The 19,670-nt window shown below is 29.6% G+C and overlaps 1 protein-coding gene and 1 pseudogene across 5 annotated transcripts; both read left to right on the top strand.

The window, feature by feature from the left end:
• The first annotated feature begins 2,415 nt into the window (after positions 1-2,415).
• On the top strand, positions 2,416-16,461 carry LOC145190266 (tetratricopeptide repeat protein 19, mitochondrial-like). Of its 5 annotated transcripts, XM_090091539.1 has the most exons (11): positions 2,422-2,556; positions 2,666-2,715; positions 3,154-3,508; positions 13,051-13,154; positions 13,432-13,560; positions 13,653-13,691; positions 14,377-14,433; positions 15,125-15,291; positions 15,447-15,582; positions 15,711-15,873; positions 15,946-16,461. In XM_090091539.1, exons 3-11 carry the CDS (start codon positions 3,265-3,267, stop codon positions 16,065-16,067), a joined length of 1,161 nt encoding a protein of 386 aa, XP_089947665.1. In that variant the 5' UTR covers positions 2,422-2,556; positions 2,666-2,715; positions 3,154-3,264; the 3' UTR covers positions 16,068-16,461. The 5 variants fall into 5 exon arrangements, with proteins under 5 accessions (XP_089947664.1, XP_089947662.1, XP_089947665.1 ...); XM_090091538.1 differs by having other exon boundaries at positions 2,416-2,715; XM_090091536.1 differs by having other exon boundaries at positions 2,417-3,044.
• A 1,609-nt stretch (positions 16,462-18,070) lies between these two features.
• Positions 18,071-18,893, top strand: LOC149886865 (uncharacterized; annotated as a pseudogene).
• The last annotated feature ends 777 nt before the right edge of the window (positions 18,894-19,670 follow it).

Here is a 19,670-nt window from a genome sequence, read left to right as displayed (position 1 = left end):
ATTGGTTTTAGACTTATGTGGGTTTTAGCTTTGGGCGCTAGTCAATTTTTACCCAAAATATGAAAATTCAATTTTCTCTGGCGGATATTGTAACCTGATTTCAAAGTTTGAATTTCTGGACTCTGGGAGTGGTTCACTATCATCCCATATGGGTCTCATTCTCGGGTCAGCTCGAAGGTCAATATCCCTATTTTCGACAACAGTGTGCGTGTACGATTCATCAAGTCTTTCAGTTGTGCAGATTGTAGAAGAAAATGCTCGTTTATCCGCTTGTTCAGTGTTGCAGACCCTGCAATATAAAATTTAAATCAGTTAAAATTTAATGCACATCAGTTTTTGTTTTTAGTTACTATAGTGTTACATTAATGATACTATAATTACTAGAAAACATTTAAAAATTGTTTGGCATTGAATGAATTTAAAACAATAATTTAAAAATTTAGTTGTGTTAATTATTACCTGGCAATTTAAATTTTGGGTCAAACGTTTTTATCATCTTTCGAAACGACGGCTGATCTAGCAATACCATTTGATAGCTGGTATTAACAATCATTTCAATCACGCTATCCTGACGCACTTGATATTCACTTGATTCCGTTGGCCACGCGGTGATTCGGTTTTCAAAGCACTCTCTTATTGTCTGAGTTTTTGTCTTTCCACTATTTCGGGAAGATGTAGAATTGCTGTCATCAATTTTACGTTTCAAAAATTTTTTTTCTGCATTTCGTTTTTTCTTTTCATCCATGTAACTTTTGTGTGTGTCTTTATGTATTCTCTGAATGTGCGCCACCAAGTTACTGGAAATTTTTTCCGGCAAGAGATGCGCCTCACACGCTCTCATTATTTATGTCCTGTACTAGACACTAGAGCATCTCGCCATCGGAAATTGCGTAAATGCGTAAATTCCGATGTGAGAAATAGTTTATAAAGGTGACTCAGATGTGATTTAATCTTTTTATTTTCCGATGTTTTCCGATGGTTTTATGGTGGCTTGCAAAATTTTGCTGTAATTTTGCGAAAACTTCGTAATTATAGATAAATACATCGGAAATGCCATAATATTACGAGTTTACACTTTAAATACGATTTATTGTGAAATTACGCGAAAATATCGTACGATAATGCGTAAATCTCGAAATATATCGGAGAGTGCGAGAAGTTCTCCCCATCGGCCTCGGACTACATCGCACCTCCGATGTGATACCATTCCTCACCATCGCATCACATCGGAGTCACCTTTATAAACTATTTCTCACATCGGAATTTACGCATTTACGCAATTTCCGATGGCGGGATGCTCTACTAGACACGTGGATCTGTCATTTTTTTCATCGTAAACGAAGAATTTCCATACAGGACTGTCACGCTTCCTACCAGCCAACAACCTTGATAAACTCATTATTCTGTTACTGATTGATTTGCAACTCTTAAGAATCCTTAGATGTTTATTTTATTTTACAACAAAAGATTGAACGCATTGAATTTATACTTAACGTAATGACAAGCACGTGACCAGTTTTGTGGTCCATTGATACATTCTATAATCATTCCAAATATCATTATTATGGTCAAACATGTGCGCCAATTTTAAAGCAAGTATGTAAAATTTGTAAATTAATTGTCAAAAAAAACTAATTAGTATATCAAAATTTTTTTAACATTCAATAATTTTCGTTCGGTAATAATTCCTAATTCTATTCCTATTTTCGTTTTTTGATGCTTATATTCAATTCTATTTCAGCTTTCGTTCTTCAGATATATCCTAATTTTAAATTTTTATTCACATTAACGAAATCAATTATTTTTACTTCTAATTTTACTTCACGTTAATGAAAATATCACTGGATGTCAGAAACCTTTTTCTCATTTGGCATTTGCACAATTGCACGAAAGTTATTCATTACTATAGTTAAAATTTTTTGGATATCTAGAAAAGTGCAGATGGTTTATGGTGTTTAACGTAAATTTAGAATGGATTAATTCTAGAGGTTGTTAAATTGTCGTTACCTTAAAGATGATTTTAAAACTTCCTAAAGAATTCAAAAATAACAAATTTTTATTATCTTTTTATTATCATTTGGGTAGCATATGCAAAATATAACAAATAAGAAATACTAAATTCCAGTTTCAGAATATATAAAATTGTTCGAATGTTGTGAATTTAAATATACTTAAAGTAAAACGAAGAATTTTTAAAAGCAAAACGGGAATTTGAGTTGTAACAAAAACTATCACATTTCAAATATATTGAAAAGCCTTAATTACTCGTTCTATTTACCGTCGAAAATAAAAGTATACGCTGAGAAAAAAACATTCAATGTGTGTGGCCGGACATTTGCAGGTCGGAAATTGAGTACTGCAGTGACACCGTACTACGATAATACTACAAATGCACGGTACTGTCTCGATTGTACAATATTATATCAAGTGAAACCCGATACACCAGTACGACGCAAGTTGAAATGGGAATTTTTGTAAATAGTGTTAAATTAGAAACAATATAAAAAAAAGCTCTGAAATATTTAAAAAATTAGAAACACAAATTTAACTTATAAAGTAAGCGAGGGTTCTTTTTTTTTTTAAAAGCAATCGAGATTAATTCCATTATTACTATTATAAGTTTTAGTACTTATTAGCTGATAACTTGTTTTAAGTATCGTTTTAGTCCTTCACATGGACTGTCGAATCACTAACATGTCTATATCTAATCAAACTGTAAGTATGCTATGTTACAGATGTTTATCGGTACTCTTTTACTGATTTAATTTCTGGGTAGGTTTTTTGTTAGTGTTTGAATAAGTATTTATTTTTCCTTGTTGGATGTACTCAAGAAAAATCAGGATATTGTTTAGCACAGCTGTGATGTAGTGTGTTAGGTTCTGGTAGTTTTTAATAAATACAAACAAACCATATCTAAGTGTAAAATTTTTATTTTTCTAGTTTTTTTTTATCTACCAGGGGCTAAGATATTAAGGATATTGATAATTATCTGAACACAACTGTTAGTTTAACTGTGATGTTCTCCTAATTTAGTAAACTTTCCAGTAATTTATTTTGTATTTTTGAATTTTTTTTTATAATTTTATTTTACAAAGCCTTCATTATTTAAAACTTGCTGTTTCAGGTATGCGTTTTTCTTTCTTTATCATTTAGAAAAAAAGAATGAGTATATTACTTTGGGTAAATATTCAGAGCAACAAGGAAGCTACCCTAATATTGCAAATGCTATAAATAAGCTTAATGTCTTAATGACCATAAGAAGCAATGTCTTTAATTTTTTCAAGCAACTGTTTTAAAATGACACATTCTTGCATGCGATGCTGGATCGTAACACATGCATACAAGCAAATCAGAATACAAGCCAGTTTCTTTTCAAATATTACCAAAAAGAAAAATATGGGCTCTTATTTAGTTCGCATGTGTTCAAGCAATTCCAGCAAATCTAGTGGATCATTTCAGATTTTTGACTTAGTGAATAAAGACAGACTAATACTATTTGGGTTTGGAAGTGAGTTTAACTTTTTTTTTTTAGATTTTATATGGCTTTTCTTATAAATGCATTTTAAGTGTATTACATTTTTTTATAGTTCATTCAAAGTGTCATGTAAAAGCAATCATTAAAATAATTCAATTATAAATGTTTTTTTTTTTAAAAAAGGAAAACTGCTTTTAGAAAAATCCTAACCAATCATACTAATATATTTTTTCTGTACATAATTTGTATATATTTGAATAAATTGTTGCAAATTTTTTTTACAAAAGCCTTGCTTTTCCTGTTTATTATTAATTCTAATGCAATCCTCAGAGATTTTTTTTACCAAAAAAATAAACAAATTATAGTTAATTGATAAATTCTTAATTATTTTTTAAATTGCTAAAACTAATTTTCTGGTATGTTTTTTTGTATGCACTTAAACTTAAAACTTATGTTACAAACCCTGATTGATTTAGTGAAATTTAAGGATTTTTCCTGTCATGTAAAAAAAAAAAAGAAAAGAAAATCATTTACTTATATGGTTACTTTTTTTATAATGTTTTCAAAAGAAGAAGTTGATAAAATCCTATGATATATATATATTTTTTGGTAAAAATCCTATGGTATATTTTTTGATTTATGCTTTTAGTTCTAGGGGCCTAAATATAAAACTAAGTATGATAAGTATATGTTTTTGGTCATTGGAAGTTGAAATTGGTGGATTAATAACATGATTGTAGCTTTTTAGCACCTTTTTGCAAGTTTGAAAAAGCTATGGTTCAGCAAAACAAATCTACAGAGTTTTTGTTAATAGGGTTCTCAAAATTTTTGTTTTTCTTTAAAGGTCTTGTATATGAATATATATCTCTCTTACTCATACAAGAGTTATCAATATCGTGTATTGATAAATAGAGGAATTTATATGATTTATAAAATTGTAAAAAGAGCTTTTAATTTTGTTTTCTATTAGTCTTTCTTTAATTTGATTCTATTTGAAGCAAAGAAATAAAATTGAATCAAACTAAAAGAAGACTAATGGAAAGTAGATTTAGAAGATATCTTCAATATTACTCATCAAAATGCTTTAAATCTTATAAGTACACAGAAGAATAAGGATATTCTAATGGTTCAGAGGAAAGAGAGTAATGAAGTAAGATGCTTAATATTGCCAAAGCAAAACTCTAACAGTCATTACAGCAGAAAGAACACTTAAATATAAAAAGACTTATGTAAGACAGCATGAAAAAATCATGCTGGCACCATCATCCAAGAGTGAGGGCAGAATTCCACTTATGAAAGTGGGGTAATTCCATGTAAAAGTAAAACACAAATTAAAAATTTTCCATCCCCTCTCAGGTTTTTTTCAGTTTTTAACCAATTAAGAATAGAAAAAATGCAAAATTTAAACTCCTAACTTGGAATGGTTAAAAAACTATGTTTTGAAATTAAGCCTAAAATGCCCTATCTTTTACCTTCATGTGCTATTATGGATTTTACATAAGCTTTCCTGAATAATTTAAATTATAGTGAAAGAAAGAGCTGAAAATTGAAAAAATATGTGGATTCCTTATTACTAGGGAATGAGTATTGATATGTATATGTATATGATGCATAATATTATTCCTTTTTGATCTTTATTTGGAAAAAGAATATGCTTTGCTTCAACCATTGAGGGTACTAAATCCAAAAATAGAGAGAAAATAACCCAATTTGTGATGGTCATTTCAAAACAGATTTTCAGTTATGTTACCATGGGTTGCATTTCCACTAATTTCTGGAGTTGCCCAACTCTCAGGGGTTTAAAATATTTTCAGATGAAAGAAGAAATCAAAATCATTTTAATGCAAAAGATGGTTTTGGTCTCTTGAAGCATAAAAAAGATATGACATTTTAAAATTTAGACCAATGTTCTCCATTATAGATTGTGTAGAGAGTTATACAAAGTAATTTTTTAAAAGTGATTATTTTGTCCAATACTAAAATATTATTTTTTACCAGGCATTTGCCTTCAATCACAGTAAAAAAGTTATGCAAGTTCTGAATTATCCTGGTTGATTCAATGCCATTCAACCACATCAGGGTATGTTTTGGTGTTTTTTTACAAACTAAAAATTCTTTTGCTGTTTTTCTGACAGACATTGTGGAGTCAATATCAAAATTTGAAGTTGTTGCCTTCTGTTAGAAACATTCAGTTTTTATTTCATGCAATAAAGTAGTCTAAATTGTCAGCTTTAATTTAAATCTCTTTTGGAACTTCAATACTGTCTGTTAATTCAAGCTAGGATCCAATGACATCTAGAAAAGATACAAGTTTCTTAGTAACAGCTTCTTCAACCTGTTCATTTGCTGTTTAAACAATTTGACTGAATGAACTTTTGAAGGAGTCACTTCAACTTCATATAAAGTACTGTTGAGCAATCGTCTTGTTGACTCTAGCATAATTTCTTCAATCTCAATTGGTAATTTTATCTCTATCTTTTCCTCTTCTGATTCCTTACTTGATGTTAATTTATATCTGCATTGTGGACTTTTATATCAGCTTTTCACCTAATACTATGAATTTATTTTTACTGCATAGGAACTTTGCTGTATCCAAGTTGATTTTACAAAGATTGTCTACAAAATTAACACTTTATATACAGTAGCATCCAAAAGTAATTGGACAAACACCTTTTTGGTTATATTTTCTCATTTTGCATAAGCGAGTCAAATTATACTACAATTATGAAAAACAAAACAAAAATTCCCTTTTGAGAGTAATTACTCAAAATTTTGCTAAAAGAATGCAAATGATTGCCTCAAAAGTAATTGGACAAACTAAATTCTAACAATGTTGATATAACTGAGACTATTTTAACTTCTTTTTCTGAAGGCAGATTTTTATAAAAACATTCAATAATCAAAAATTTGAAATGGGACATAATATATATTTAAGCAAGGCAGTGAAAAAGTTGATTTTACAAGCATCTAATAATGGTAAGACTGTGCAACAAATTTCAATAGCTATGAACATTCCGCAATCAACAGTTGGTTATACATTAAAAGTTTTTCAACAACAGAGTCACTTCCAAGTTTCAACAAAGTCAGGACACCTGAAATCAAGAACTTTTCACCAAGATAATGTTGTAGTAAGATCATCAAAGGCTGATCCACGCAAGAGTGCTAAAGAAATTCATAGAGAATTTACACAGTCACATCAGATTTCTTGCTCTTATGCAACAATAAAGTGTCACTTGAAACAAAACAACCTTTTTAGCTGTCATCCTGTTAAAAAACCTTTTGTTTCTGCAAAAAATCGTAGAGCACAGTTAAAATTTGCTAAAGAACATCTAAATAGGACAGCAAACCAATGGTCGAAAATACTATGGAGTGATGAGTCAAAGATTAATATGTTTGGTTCTGATGGTATTAAATATGTTCGACGTCCAATAGGTCTTCAAAATGATGTTAAGTACCAAGTTCCTACAGTAAAGCATGGTAGTGGTTCAGTAATGGTTTGGTCATGTTTTAGCAGTGATGGAGTAGGTCCAATCTATCGAGTTCAAGACATTACGGACCAAAACATGCATAAAGGAATAATCAAAGATATAATGCTGCCACATGCAAAAGACAAAAAGTTGCGTGGTTGGACTTTCCAACAAGACAACAATCCAAAACACACCTCCAAGCTAGTTATGGAATTTTTAGGTCAAAAGTAAGTTTGGATCTTGGAATGGCCATCACAATCTCTGTGCCTGAGCCAAATCGAACATCTTGTTAATATATTGAGAGAAAAATTAGTGTTCAGAAACCATCTAATCAACATGATTTGTTTGAGTTGATTAAGCACACTTGGGAGGAAATACCAATTGATGTTTTAATTAATTTGTTTGATTCAATGCCACGTAAATGTAATACTGTCATCGGGGCAAAAGGTTTTTCAACGAAGTACTAGGATTATGCACAGATTATATACATTATGTAACAGAATATAACACTATTGTAGCATATATATTATTTAACAGAAATATTCATAAAAAATGCTGAAAATTTATCCTTTGTTGAGAAAATTTTTTTCAAACAACATATTTAGTTTTCCAATTACTTTTGAGCCAATCATTTCCATCCTTTTATTAAAATTTTGAGTAACTACTCCCAAATTAGGATTTTTGTTTTCTTTTTTATAATTGTTGTATAATTTGACATGCTTATGCAAAATTTCATTTAAAAATGTTAACTCAATGAAAAAATATAACCAAAAAGGTGTTTGTCCAATTACTTTTGGACGCTACTGTATCTTTAAAAATATATTAACAAAGAAATCTAAAGCTGAAAGTTGTCTGGAACCTATTACTGCACTTTTAATGGTTAGCTAAAAATAAGCTGTAAATATAGAAAAAATAAAACTTAATTGCAAAGAATTTCACTGTTGTAATTCAACACTTTCAAAATACAAATTTGAGAAGTAAAATTTGTCAATGCTATAAATTCCCTGTTAAAGCTTTCTTATGGGTATTAAATGGATTGCAGTATTGTGTTACATTAGTTGCATAGCACTTTGAAAAAATATTTTTTTGATTTTACATCAATTATTGATAGCACATTATTTCTCTATCATCATCAGGAAGGTCTTCAAAAGATTTAATTTCAAAGCAAGAGTATATATGTTGTCAGGTTCACTTTCTAGTTTAAGTCCATTGAAGCGCACACCCTGTTTGACTGCTAATGTAAAAATAAAAAAGTCCCCAGGTAACTCTTTTGGAGCATGTAAGTAGAGGCAAGGAGGATTCAAAGAATAAATTTTTTGAAATCATCTGTGGTTGTCTGCAGGAAATATTTAGGCCTGAATATAGGTGGTTCTTATGCAACTTTTACTTCAAGTTTTAACTTTTATAAATATACAGTGGTGGCAACAATTTGCTAACTTTTAAAAAAAAATTTAAATAAATTTTTATAGGAATAAAAAATTATATTTGTGGAAAATTAATAGAAGAAAAGTTGAAGATAAAAGCTTTTCCCACCTTAACATTCAATTAGGTTTTCTTTTTTTTTTATCACTGCCTCGTTGAAAGGACTGGCAGGTGCTGATCATATAGTCCCTTGATATTGAGTTCCAAGCATGCTTAATAGATGACTTTAGTGACTTGGCACTTGAGTGGGCCTATTTGAGGGTGCTAGGTGTGACACACAGGTGGTGCTCTGTCACCCTTCTGCACAAGGAGTCTATCATTTTGCTTATTGATCACACAGTCAGCACTAAAAAATCTTTCATCTAAGGAAATTTTAACTGTTGATGAAGCATCGCTTTTTAGCTGGTTCAGAAAATTCTTTGATCGCTCCAATCTCAAAAATGTCACATTTTTTTACTTTGTATATAGTTTTAGACATTCCAGAAATATGAATCACCTCACTTGTAAGTAAATCTGTGTGAATCAAATTTAAAACTTCAATTCTTTTGGCTTCCATAGTAAAACTTTTGACTAAACTATTTTTTATTCACAATTTTGTTCAAACCTAAGACATTAATTGAACATCAAATTTCAAAAATAAGTTTTTTTATTTACATCACAAAACCTAGCCAAAAAACATTCTCCGAATCACTGCTGCACCCTGTATGTCTACATTCTCATGTAAAGAAAATTTCATCTTAAAAAGAGGCAATAAAATGAAGAAAGCAAGACCATTTGGATATTTTGGTATTTTCAAATGTATAGTAAATTTCTGTTGCAACAATACAATATAGCCAAAGTTGTTTGAAATAAATGACAGAATAAGTTAAAGTGGCAATAATTTCAAATTTACTTTCAGGAATAAATTTTAGATTTGGGATTAGTTTGAGATTTTTCTTAAACAATTGGGAACAAATTTTAGGAGAAAAGAATGGTTTTGAGGAGGCCCAAAAGGTCATGTATTGATGATAGCAGTCCCCTATAAACTTTCCCTACTCCTTTCTTTGGTTACTTACACTATGGTCCCCTATCCCTCTATTATGGCTCCTACTTTTAAACCCAATCCCCTAAAATGGCTTTTTTCTTTATGCATTTGAGACCATTCAGATCAAGCCACAAACCAGATGCTCAAGTACTTGTGACTTTTTAATTTGCAAAATTGGCAATGTTTTGGCAAAAAAAAAAAAAAAAGACTCTAACAGGACCAAAAAAAAGAGGATATCTACAACTAAAAAAAATTGCCTAACAGGTCACAGTCCTTGGTTGAGAAAAGGTGCTCAAAATATTTATCTGCTATCCAAAGAGGCAAAGAACACAAATGAACCAGTAGAAAAAATACCAAAACCTTCTAGGTTTGGTATAAACAGACCCTTTAGAGTCTGAACAGATTGCATCAACAGCCATTTCAAACAAAGAAGCTTCATTTCATGGCACTGTTTGCTTGAGTCTGACAAATCAAAAAAACCAATTCTGAAAAGTTATAGGTTATGCACCACTTGGGCAATTCATAGGAGTGAAATGTCAGTTACTGATTGCCTTTGGGAAAGATATTCCTGAGTCTTGCAATAAGCTGAAAAAAATCTGTATGATGTCAGTAGTGATTCTCTTTAGAACTGTGGTTCACCAGGGACCTTTCAAACCTTTGCAGATCAATACCACAACTTCATTGCTTCTGAGGGTCTTTTGTCAAAAGAAAAAGAGTTTGGCAATGTTTAAAAATTGGTATAATTCCTCCACTGCAGCTTCATCTGATGCAATCAATATTTAATCTTTCATATAATATTAATATTCCAGGAACTCCAATCTGGCCGCAAAGCAAAGAGTGGCCCTAGAATTCCTCACATTCAAGAGCAGCTATATCATGGTGTTCACCTTGCAGGAAGTAACAGTCACAAACTTTCCAAGTTTTGCGTTTTCTTGAAACATTCAGAAAATTCTGGTTGGTTATGTCAAGTTGTTTTGGAAATACTCTTGATGAATCATACAGCAACAAAATTGATAATTTCATGATGTAATTTGTCAGAATTATATCAATCCAGTAAAAGTATTATGAGTTTACTATCAAAGAATACAAAAATTGTTCCTTTGAAAAACTATTTTCTTTATGTTTTAGCACTAAAATGTAAAGAATGTTAAAATTTAAATACAGCAGCTAAATCCTACATTCATATAACTGGTAGATGTCTTGAGTAGTGGAGGGTTACATAAACTGAATTGGGAAAATATGAGTGTTAGACCACTTTAGCTCTCAGTTCCTAAAATAATCTTTAGGTTTAAACTTTATGTAAGTAAAAATAAAATAAAGTAATAAAATTATTTTTATTTACTAGAGTAATTAATTAAAGCTGATTTAATAATTTACAATATTCTGTCAATTAACAGTTGATTTAGTATTCACAGTTTTAATTATTCAAACATTCAATAAAGTGTTGTTTTCCTTTTTTACTCTTACTATGATTTTAGTTTGTTGTTGCTTAACATGTTTGTTTTTATTCAGATAAAACTAACTGTAATCAAATTAAAGTTTTTCCATCTCCTGCTGCAAAAATTCAATAAAAATTGGTGTTTACAAATGCTAGTGGAATGTACATTCAATATATCTATAATTTCTGTAATGTCATTATTTTTTAAGAAATTTAAAGAAATGATTTTAAGATAAAAAAAATGTAAAAACTTTTTTTATATTTTGTTAAAGATAGTTTAGTTGGAGGTTTGCACTATTTTGAAGTATGAGTGCTTATGTAAAACTACCACATTGCAGACCACATAAAATATTAATAATGTATTTGGGTTGTATATTTCAATTTACACAACACTTTTGCTTTAATTACTTCTAGAAGACATTTTGGCATTGATTCCACTAGGCATTTAACTTTATTATTGTCAATATTAAACCATGAATTAACAAGAGTTTTTTTTTAAGCTTCTTTTTTTGTAAATGATATATTGCTTTTTTTTTTTTTTTTTTTGTCTAATAAAATCCAAAAATGCTCTAATGGATATAAACCAGGGCTTTGTGTTGGCCATTCTAAATTTGAAAAACAAAATTGTTTTTTAATCAAGTTTTTTTTTAGCTGAAGATTAACTTTAGTCCAAATCAACTTTAGTCCAAGATAAACTGTAGTCCAATATATCAATATACTGGCTGGTATTCATGGTTTTATCAATAAGTTTTACTTTACTATTTGCTATTTACTATTTGCTCTATCTGGTTTTTTTAAGTTAAACTTGGATTCATCAGATCAAAGAACTTTTTTTTAAAAAAAATAATGGCTATAAATAATACATTTTTGAAAAATTCAGTTGTCTCTTCAAATGGTTTTTTTGGTAAAAATGGTTTATGCAAGCTATATATCTGCTAAACCCTGATTAGTAAATATGTTTTCTAATTGATGTTGGTGAAATTGTGCATCCTGTGAGGTTTTTCATATTACTTGCAATATTTTTTGCAGTTTCAAAAAAATTTTTTTTTTTTTCAATTTTTAATATTTCTATATCCTTTTCTCCTGCTTTTGTCCTTATCCAGTACAAATTTAAAATGACACATGCTATTGTAAAAGAATTAACTTCTTGCACTTTTCTATGAGAATTTGTTAAACCAATCTATAACAAGAGTTTCATTCAAATCATTTCCTTTAGGTGCCATACTCTTTAATATACAGTTTTTTTTTTGTTTTTCTGTTTTTCTCTATAAAAGATGTAATTATTTCTTGAAAATTATCTAGGTGAAATGCAACATAAATGATAAATAATAGTTTGGAAATATCGAAAATGCTTGTTTTCATTACAAACTATCAACAACAAAAATTTGTGCAATTAATTTCTGTGCATTTAGTATACAATGTAATGCTGTTGTTTTAATCTTTATGACATCAGTGATACATCAATTTCATATAAAAAAGTATTCATTGAACTGTGACTTTATGAGTATTTACTAGTGCATTATTTTGTTTATGTGAATTAAACTCTTTAATAGCTCTCTTTTTAATTTTTATTAAAAACCTTTAAAAAATTACAAAATTATCATGGAAATATTCTTTAAAGATGAAAATTATTTAGTTTCTGGGAAATTACTGTTTAAAAGTTAAAATTTTAGTAAGGTAAAAATGAACCTAAAAAAACATTTTTTGGGAATTAAAAAAAGTTTGTGTTCAAAAAGACTTGTAATGGTTTTTATTTGGTAAAATATTACCTTTTTATAACTTATAGTTAAATAAATATTGTTGACATCACAAGATGATGTTGACAGTATGTTTACAGCCTATGTAATTAAAAAAAATTTTAATATATAATAACATCAACAAATCACATAATACAGTATTAATCTATAAATGAATGACCTTGAACTGTGCATCACTAAAATTTCTATATGGCTAATTAATTTTATAAAATTATATTGTAAAAAACATAAATCTCTTTCTCATAGAAAAAATCCATCAATGCAAACTTTTAATCTTTCACTTCTTTGTAAATGCTAGATTTTCTTTTTTTTTTTTTTGTACAAAGCCCAACCACTTAACAAAATGCACTCTTTGGTGCCCATACTTTTATGGTTGAAAATTATAATTTATGATTATCTGATAAATATCAGTAAATAAAATATATTTGAAGTTTATTTTATCTGTTAAAAGAGTTTTTGGTATTTAGTACTTGTGGCAGGAAGTTTAGTTGGTTATGAGAAGAACATAAACAACAGCAAAAGACACAAGGAACTAATTAAGAAATTACATCTTTCAGTTCTAGAAGCTCAGGTTTCTTTTTTTTATCTTATTAAATTTGATATAATTTTAAACACCATTTTACATAATTTTTCAGAAGTTATGTAATATGATGTCTGGGATAAAATGAAACATAGTGTAAAGAAAAACATGTTTGTTTATTCATTAGAATACAAGGTTGTGAATGAAAAACTTTTTGTGTTGTTTGCTCCAAATTTTACAGTACAGATTTTCATTTTTATGCTCTGGTTTCTTGAGCAAAATAAAAATGAAAAGATTAATATTTTTTAATATGTACAATTGCTTTTAGAATGCAGTAAAGGAGGGTAATTATGAAGCTGCAGTTGCACATTACAGGGAATCAAGAAGTATTGTCAACAATGTTGCTATGAGTAGCACGCAAGTACAAAAAAAAGTGCTGCTGAATATTGTTGATCAGGTTTTTTATTATTTTTTTAATGATAAAGTTAATTTAGTAAAATTAAAAAAAAAAATTATGATTTTTTTCTATTTTTGTTTTAATTTTTTTAGTTAGGTCACTTGGCTTATGCTTTAAATAATTGGTCAGAGGTATGATGGTTTTATTTTAAAAGTGGATTAGTGAGAATAAAAAATTTAGATTCGAAAGGAACCTCAAACCAATAACTTAATAAAAATACAAATTAAAATCCATTTAGTAACTTAAATTTACATTTTAATTGAAATATTAAAGTAGTAGTGAGGTTACTTTCTTTCAAGGCAATTTTTAGTTACTTCCTAGCAAGGCGGTTTAATACAGATAATTTTAAGTTTAATTCCATGATTATTTGTACCGAATAGTTTTTTTACTCCATTTTAAAAACCGTTTTGATCGCACCATTAAATCAATGAAAAGTACGGCACAATTTTTTTTTTTCTGGTCACGCGACTCTCGTTTAGTATTTAATAAGTTTTCTAAATAAAATTACTGCACATTTAAGTCCTTACGTTGTAACGAACGGGTTTTTCAAACGAAGCGTTAAATCTATCTGAGATAATGTAGGTAAGCTGTAGGTGTGTTTTCTATCAAGTTACAATCTAATTATATAATGACGTAATTTAGAGATTATAATAATATAAAAGGTGGTCTTTTCAAAGGATATTTGAAATAGAAATTGGTTTGCTAAGTGAAAATTTTTAACTTATTCACGATAAGTTTCGTTTAATTAAGTCTGAAGTTTAAAATTTTTTGTTGTAAATTTTCTCCATTTTTTTTTATTTCGATTTTTAATTTTAGGCTGAAATGTTTCTTAAAGAAACTGAGAAGATCATGTTAGATAGCGGTGTTGAAAAAGTAAGTGAGAAGCCTTTTTTTCTTTCATACTACGCTCACTTTTTTTCTGTTAAAATGCACACATTTTTAAAACTTGCATTTTATTTTATTAATTCGAAACGTCAAACATCAATAATTTTTTGACAAGTTAATAAATGCAAAATTCTTGTCATGTCGTTAAAAATCATATCTTAATTCACAGTTTCAATTAAACTTAGTAATAAGAAAATTTTAAACTTGAGCATAAATAGAAAAGGTTTTCTTGTTATCTTGTTTTCATCTTACCACTATACATTGATTCGAATTACATTTAAAAAAATTATGCGTGTTTTTATTGCGTGTATATTTATATCTAAATTATTTTTATATAATCATCATCATCATCATCATCATCATCATCATCATCATCATCATCATCATCATCATCATCATCATCATCATCATCATCATCTCATCATCATCATCATCATCATCATCATCATCATCATCATCATCATCATCATCATCATCATCATCAATACTATTACTATTAATAATATTATATATAATCTTATTGCACGTATATTATTATTTTATATTTTTATTATATATTTGATTTTATAAATTCATACATTGTTTTGAGGCTTTGATAATAAGGACATTTTATGGGAGAAAGACAGTCAAATGAAAAATTACTAGTTGCTTAGTAATATATATATTTTTTATAATCTAGAGTGATGACGTCTATATAGAAGTTATGTTGCGACTCGCCAAGATTGATGTTGTAAATAATAGAGGCAAAGAAGCTATGGATAGGTTTAAGTTTTGTATCGAAAATCTTGAGCGAAAAATATCTGTTCAAGACGTTTATTCAGAGCCTGATAGTCCCGCGTACGAAAGGTATAATGTTCTTAGATTTAACTATAGTAGTCCTGCATACTAAAGGTAAAAATTATTTATAAGTTATTTGCAGGTCCATTTTTAATCAACTTTTTAATGGTCTTCTAAATAGTTAAGAGAAATAGTTACAGAAACTAGTTTTAATATGTTTTTAGGATAACTTTGTATGGGATGGTTTTAACTGAATACGGTACATATACAAAAGGTGCTGGCCTACTTGATGAATCTGAACGTGCATTTTCAAAAGCGCTTAATATCTGTAGGAACGTCCTCGGACCTACTCATGAGCAGGTAAGCCATGATGAGGTTACAGGTGTAGTCAAAATGCGATAAAGAATATTAGTTCCTTTATGTGACCGATTGGGCGTCGAATTTTATTTAACTCAGCGCAAAAACAAAAAAAAAAATTTTTTTAATAGACATCCGTTTTGGCGAATGACTTAGCTACAGTCTATGATGAAAAAGGACGTTACAATAAAGCTATTCGCTTAGCTGAGAAAGCAATTCGAATTGCGACTGAAACTGCGCCTGAAAATCTTGCTACGTACAAGTATAATTTAGGACACATTCTTATGCATCAAGGTAGGCTTAAATGCTGCTAAACTATATTATTTATAATACTATATCTCTAAACATGTATAAATATATTTTCAGGGGATCTTGTAAGGGCCAGAAATGCGTTAAGAGAATCATTAAAGCTTGCTGAAGAACATCAAGATGATGAAACTCGAAAACTTGCCGAGTCCAGTATTATGAAACTGGATATTAGTCAATAAAAGCATGCTTAATGACGTATTAATTAAGAAGTCGGAGCTTTCTGACTGAATTGGTTCATCACCTTAAACATAATGAATAGTAATAAAAAACTTTCTATTTGAAAGTAAAGATTTTAAAATGATCTATATTGCAATCTCGAAGTTGGTTGAGGCTCATGAAAATCACCCAGTCCATAAAAGAAGCTATTGGTTATTTTGAATTTTCAAACATTCTTTTATCCATCCGCTGAATAACTCATCAGATTTTTCATGTTGATACTGAGAGTTCTTTCGCTTGTTCTGCTTTTATGTAAATATATGAAAAAGCAAGTTATCTTAATGTATAAGAATATTAGACAATCCTTATTTATTCCGAAGCGAAATATGAAATTAAAGAAATAAAGATTTTTGATTCTGTGTTTGTTTATTAATCGTGTCCAGTATTAAAATGTAATGATTTATTATCGAGGCTTAGCTTCAAGCGTCGTTATATGACTTAACTTCACCTGTACGTGAAAATATATAGTATGATATTGGGTGAATGCATTGGTAATTGACCACGCATTGGTGTTTGACCAGTTTTAAGTCAGCGCATATTTATTAAGCAGTCAATTAAAGTAGTGCCCTCCTTTGTCGACTTTTCTTTTGCGATGTTTCACTATTGACAACTATTACGGGTGTGTAAGAAAGATGCAAACTAAAACTCTCAACATTAACAACTTACAGAAATAATATCTTAATACTTAATAAAAGTATCATTATTTAGATGTTGGTTATAGGGAATGTTAGAAAAAATTACTCAAATCTTATTAAATAATTTCGCTATAAATCTACTTTTGATGAAGAGAAGCGCCTCAATTGGTCAACTACTGAAATCTTCAGCCTATACATTTGTGTTTGCCGTGTATTTCTATTAAGATTTAAGTTTTAAAACCGTAATTTTGAGAAAAAATTCTAATTTAATATCAAAAATGGATATCAAGAACTACTCTGACAATACACATTATTTTAAAAACACATGAAAAACAGTCATTGGGATTTTTCAAAAACAATCCATAAAAAATGTCATGAAACTCAAAAAATTTAATTAAAAAGGTGCGTTAAAATCTGGCGTCATACCTTTTATTTTTCGTTCATTTCTTTAGAACTTGCATAGATGCCGAAGAAGGATTTGTTGGCAGAGTTAGTTAAACAAATATTTTCTTTTTTGGCATTACGAGAGTTTTGCTTAGTAAACAGGGACAGGGGGTAAATGTTATAAAACTTCCGCTTTCGTAACACTGAATTTCATAAAAACGTAAAAATAATACAATAATATCTTTGTGATTAAAAAAATTACAAATATCTTTGCGTTTATAAAAAGAAAATCTAATTCTTAATTACGCTACATTAAATTAGAAGCAAAGACAAATTTGAAACAATTTTAGGATTGATTTTAACTTTTTTTTTTTTTTTTTGTAAAATACGAGAGAGTTCGTGTAAATACGAATGTATTTGGTTTACAACGTCAACTGTGAGAGTAAATGCTTTATAACAGAAACCTTTAAGTTAAAATGAGAGAGAACAGACCCATTGAGAAGATGAACGAAGCGCGGGCCAACTTACTCTGGTGGGCCACTAGAATCCAGAGACGCCTGTAAGAGATAAAAGAGTTTTTCGGTCGCCACCCATCCTGTAGAATTTTAAGTGATTGCAATTTTTTCGGGGGTTTTTGCCCCTGGCGAAGAAAACGTTAACTACAAAATAAAAAAAATAACTGTATCCCAAGGGTGCTATTACCATTAAATGCTGTATTACCATTGCCTGTGAAATTTCCAACTCATATCTGCCTTCAATTAAAACTTAACTTAAATTGGTTTTCACCAAGTTTATTTAAAAAAATGAACACTGTGACTTTTGAACTCACTTTAACTGAGTTGTTTATTTTTACAAATTCGTACAAAAGCATATTAAGATAGAACATAAGTCAAAGGAATCGTTTCGTTTGTTGAGGCCTTGTTTTATTCATTAAGAATTAGGGTGGAATGCAAGAAGCAGTTGAGTGGTGCTGAATCAACAATAAACGTGGTTGGGCCGCAATCAATTCAGGAAAATCTCCACTAATTAAAGATCTAAGAACAATTAATAAACGAATTGATGGTGTCATTGTAACTGGAAACGAGAAGCAATATTGTTCAATTTTTACAAAAGATGAAGAAGAGTCGTTAGTCTCTTACATAAGAAACAAGAATAGGTAATATCTACACATAATTGAGAAATGAAACATTTTTTTTATAAACTATTATAAACTGTAATAAAATCCTGGTTTTTTAATATTGTTCATTAAGAAAACTAAACTTATACTATTTAGTTTTCTTGTATTATTATTTCAATAATATATTTAGTTACCTCCAAGGTTTGAACAAGTCGGAGTTGACAAGGATAATGTTAAATGTTTTGGAAGTAAGAAAGCAAGCCTGTAGAAACCTTCGTGGACGTCAGATCACTAAGCTATCACCAAATGCTCAACGAGCACTCCGAACAAAGAAGCTTAGCAAGTGTTTTTGGAAGCGTTGGGTGCAATATATAAAAAGTACATAACCAAAAAGAGACAAGGAACTGTATCCATAAATCGTGCCCTTAACTGCACAAAAGCAATGGCATGTAAACACCTCAACGAATTAGCTGAAGAACTTATAGAATGTAATATTTTCATTGATGGAAATCAATTAGAAACAGGTGTATGGCAGGGATATATAGATACCACTAGAATTTACAATCATGATAAAACCCCCCCAGTTTATAAACTATGGAGTTGATGGTACTCCACATAGGCGTAGAGTTTTAGTTTTCCCGGAAGGGGCATAGACTATTTTGTAGGAGTTGAAAATCTATGATAAAAAACAAATAGTTTTTTTCAATGGGTATAAAAATGTAATCATTTTCTCAAGTAAAATGTGTTCATGCGTATGGAGGTACGCATTATAAACTCATCGATCAAATTATCTAGATCAAGAGTGTAGGCAATATCGCGATGGCAATTTAAAATAGCGAGATGATTCAATCGCTCCTGAGACATTGTAGAACGAAAATAAGTCTTTAGCCAACGAAGACAAGAAAAAGAGCGCTCACACGTAAATGAGGTGACAGGCATACACACTAAAATTTTTACCAGCTTCACAAACTCGGGAATCAGTGGAATTGATTGAGAAAGTACACCATCATGTTCTACAAGTTCTTTCAAAACTAATTAGCTGAATATTCTTGAATTTTGCATGATCCATAAACATGTCGCGATGGAGTTGTAGCCTTCTATAATCTTCAAAGTCATCTTTGTAAAAAGCCTCAACGAATCCAACTTCCAATCATCAACCAATGAGAAATTTTTCTACATTTGCTAAATGCTCAGTGGTCTCAGTCGGTTTGAAACGGGTCGCAAGTCCCGTTATAACACTATCCAGAGATGTATAGAAAAGCTGGCGGTAGTGGTCCTCTGGAGTCGTAGCAAAGTATGGAACTCCGCTTCCAGTAAATTTTGATGTAATTTTACATTCCGTGGTTTTTCAAGTAAACTATATTCTGTTGCTATAACGGCTGCATCCCATAAGACTTTGAAGCGAGTATCACCCCGTGTTGATGGTATTT

This window comes from Hydra viridissima, unplaced genomic scaffold (assembly GCF_058129835.1).
Source record: "Hydra viridissima isolate aposymbiotic clone 2 unplaced genomic scaffold, HvirCarnegie_v1 scaffold_6, whole genome shotgun sequence".
Classification (NCBI taxonomy): Eukaryota; Metazoa; Cnidaria; class Hydrozoa; order Anthoathecata; family Hydridae; genus Hydra; species Hydra viridissima.
This window is presented reverse-complemented; position numbering and strand designations above follow the sequence as displayed.